Below are 1,916 nucleotides of genomic sequence, written 5' to 3'. Positions count from 1 at the left end.
GAAAGAAAGAAAGAAAGAAAGAAAGAAAGAAAGAAAGAAAGAAAGAAAGAAGAGAAAGAAAGGAAAAAGCTCCCTGGGTGATTTTAGTGCAATGCCAACTTTGAGAACCAATGCACCAAAAAGATCATGATCCGGAGTTTGGAAGTACCTCCTTACAGCCTGGGGTGGGGGAGGGAAAGGGCTACTTCCGGGGCCTGACAAAGACCAGAAGAAAAACCCGGTGAGCACGAGGCTGTCTACTCACCATCTCGTGAGCTGCCTACTGATCCCTCGACGGATCGGCTGATCTGAAGAGGTGATGAGACACGGATCGCAGATTGCGCGGTGTCGACTCCCTGCCTCAAGCCAGAAGTCTCCTGGGACTCCCTGGAAAGGAAAATTGCTAACTACGAGGGCTCACCGTGCCATCATCCAAAAGTGCCTGGTAACAGGGACACCTGGGTGGTTCAGTCGGTTAAGCGTCTGACTTCAGCTCAGGTCATGATCTCACGGTTCATGAGTTCGAGCCCCGCGTCGGGCTCTGTACTGACGGCTCAGAGCCTGGAGCCTGCTTCGGATTCTGTGTCTCCCTCTCCCTCTGCCCCTCCCCTGCTTGCGCTCTGTCTCTCAAAAATAAATAAACATTGAAAAAAAATTTAAACTGTTCTGCCATGACCCTGAACATCTCTTCGCCTCAGATCCTTTCATCTGTAAAGTGTGCCCTTGGACTGGATTTTCCCAAGGTCGCTTCCAACCTAACAATGCTAAGTGCCCACCCTGGCTTGGGATACAGTTCCCTGGGGCTGCATCCCAGCTCCTGTCCTCACTAACTGGGTGACCTCAGCCAGTGTCTGAGCTTCCCTGAACTTCGACTTCCTCATCTGTAACGAGTACATGAGGGTGACCGGACTGACTTTCTGGGGTTGCTGTGAATGAAATAAGATGCTGGAAGTGTTCGCGGGGGACCTCATTTACAGGAGCTGGGGCTCTTACAGTGGTTTTGCCACGCCAGGGAGCGGGTGTTATAGGATGGATGTATAGAAATTTCTAGTCGTTGGTGCCAGGAGTTATGATAAACCCCACTGGCTTAGGGCATAGTGCGTGGGCTTGGACCCCGATTCGGCTGCGTGCTAGCGGTTTTGACTTTTGGCAAAGCCTTTCTCTCTGAGCCCGAGTTTTCTCATCTGTAAAGGAGGGTTTATAAAAGTATCAACCTGATAAGGTTGCTGTCAAGGCTCAGTGAGTTGAAGGACTTAGCACAGCGCCTGATGCAGAGTTAAATGTTGGCACTTTCGATTACTTCTCGTGCCAAACCATTTTACGAGTATCTAAATCTTCACCATAACCCGGCGAGGCAGGGGCTCACTGGTCCCATCTTTCAGATAAGAAAAGCCAAAGGCCCTTCAGACATAAAACTGCCTGGGGTTGGGACTAAGGTCGCGGCTGGGACCGGAGCCGGCTCCGGACATCGTGCCCACAACCGCAGTGCCCAACGACCCCCCGCGCGCTCACCCCGTCGAGCGGCTCCGAGGTCGGGTGAAGCAACGACCAGACCCCCGACCCTCACCGCCCCAACCGCCCGCTTGTACTTACCTGCCCTCCTCCTGACGTCACGCCGTGCCAGTGCCCGGAAGTGAGTCCCGAGCGCGCAAGGGGGCGTGGCGCACTCCCCGCGTAACGCAGACGCTAGCGCGAGGCGGGGCCAAGCGGCAGGGCCGCCCTGATTTGATTGGCCGACCGCCAAACGGAGTGGACCAATCCGGGTTTTCCCTTCCCAATGCGCGACGACACGAAGCCCCACCCCCCCCGGCCCCACCCACTCTGCCTGGCCCAATCCGAGGCCCGCTTTCCTGGGAGCTCTGTCTTGTTAGGGGAAGAGGTAGGGCGAGGGTTGGCCGACTGCAGCCCGCGGGTCAAATCGAACCTGCTCTCTGCGT

The 1,916-nt window shown here is 55.3% G+C and overlaps 1 protein-coding gene across 6 annotated transcripts in view; it reads right to left on the bottom strand.

Moving 5' to 3' along the window:
- The window catches only part of YJU2B (YJU2 splicing factor homolog B), an 11,179-nt gene extending 9,525 nt beyond the window's left edge, over positions 1 to 1,654 (bottom strand). For 4 of the 6 annotated variants that reach the window (XM_040450103.1, XM_040450100.1, XM_040450104.1 and 1 more), the window contains exons 1-2: positions 1,573 to 1,654; positions 245 to 366 (exon numbers count right to left, since the gene is read on the bottom strand). In XM_040450103.1, the coding sequence (XP_040306037.1) occupies positions 245 to 247 (3 nt within the window). In that variant the 5' untranslated portion in view covers positions 248 to 366; positions 1,573 to 1,654. Of the gene's footprint in view, positions 1 to 244; positions 367 to 1,193; positions 1,468 to 1,491; positions 1,514 to 1,572 lie in introns of those variants that run through there. The other 2 variants (XM_040450102.1, XM_040450101.1) reach the window with 2 other exon arrangements.
- Between the last annotated feature and the right edge of the window lie 262 nt (positions 1,655 to 1,916).

This window comes from Herpailurus yagouaroundi, unplaced genomic scaffold (genome assembly GCF_014898765.1).
Source record: "Herpailurus yagouaroundi ecotype Mexico unplaced genomic scaffold, PumYag 200, whole genome shotgun sequence".
In the NCBI taxonomy this organism is placed as follows: Eukaryota; Metazoa; Chordata; class Mammalia; order Carnivora; family Felidae; genus Herpailurus; species Herpailurus yagouaroundi.
The sequence above is the reverse complement of the archived record's forward strand: the minus strand, read 5'-3'. Positions and strand labels throughout refer to the sequence as shown.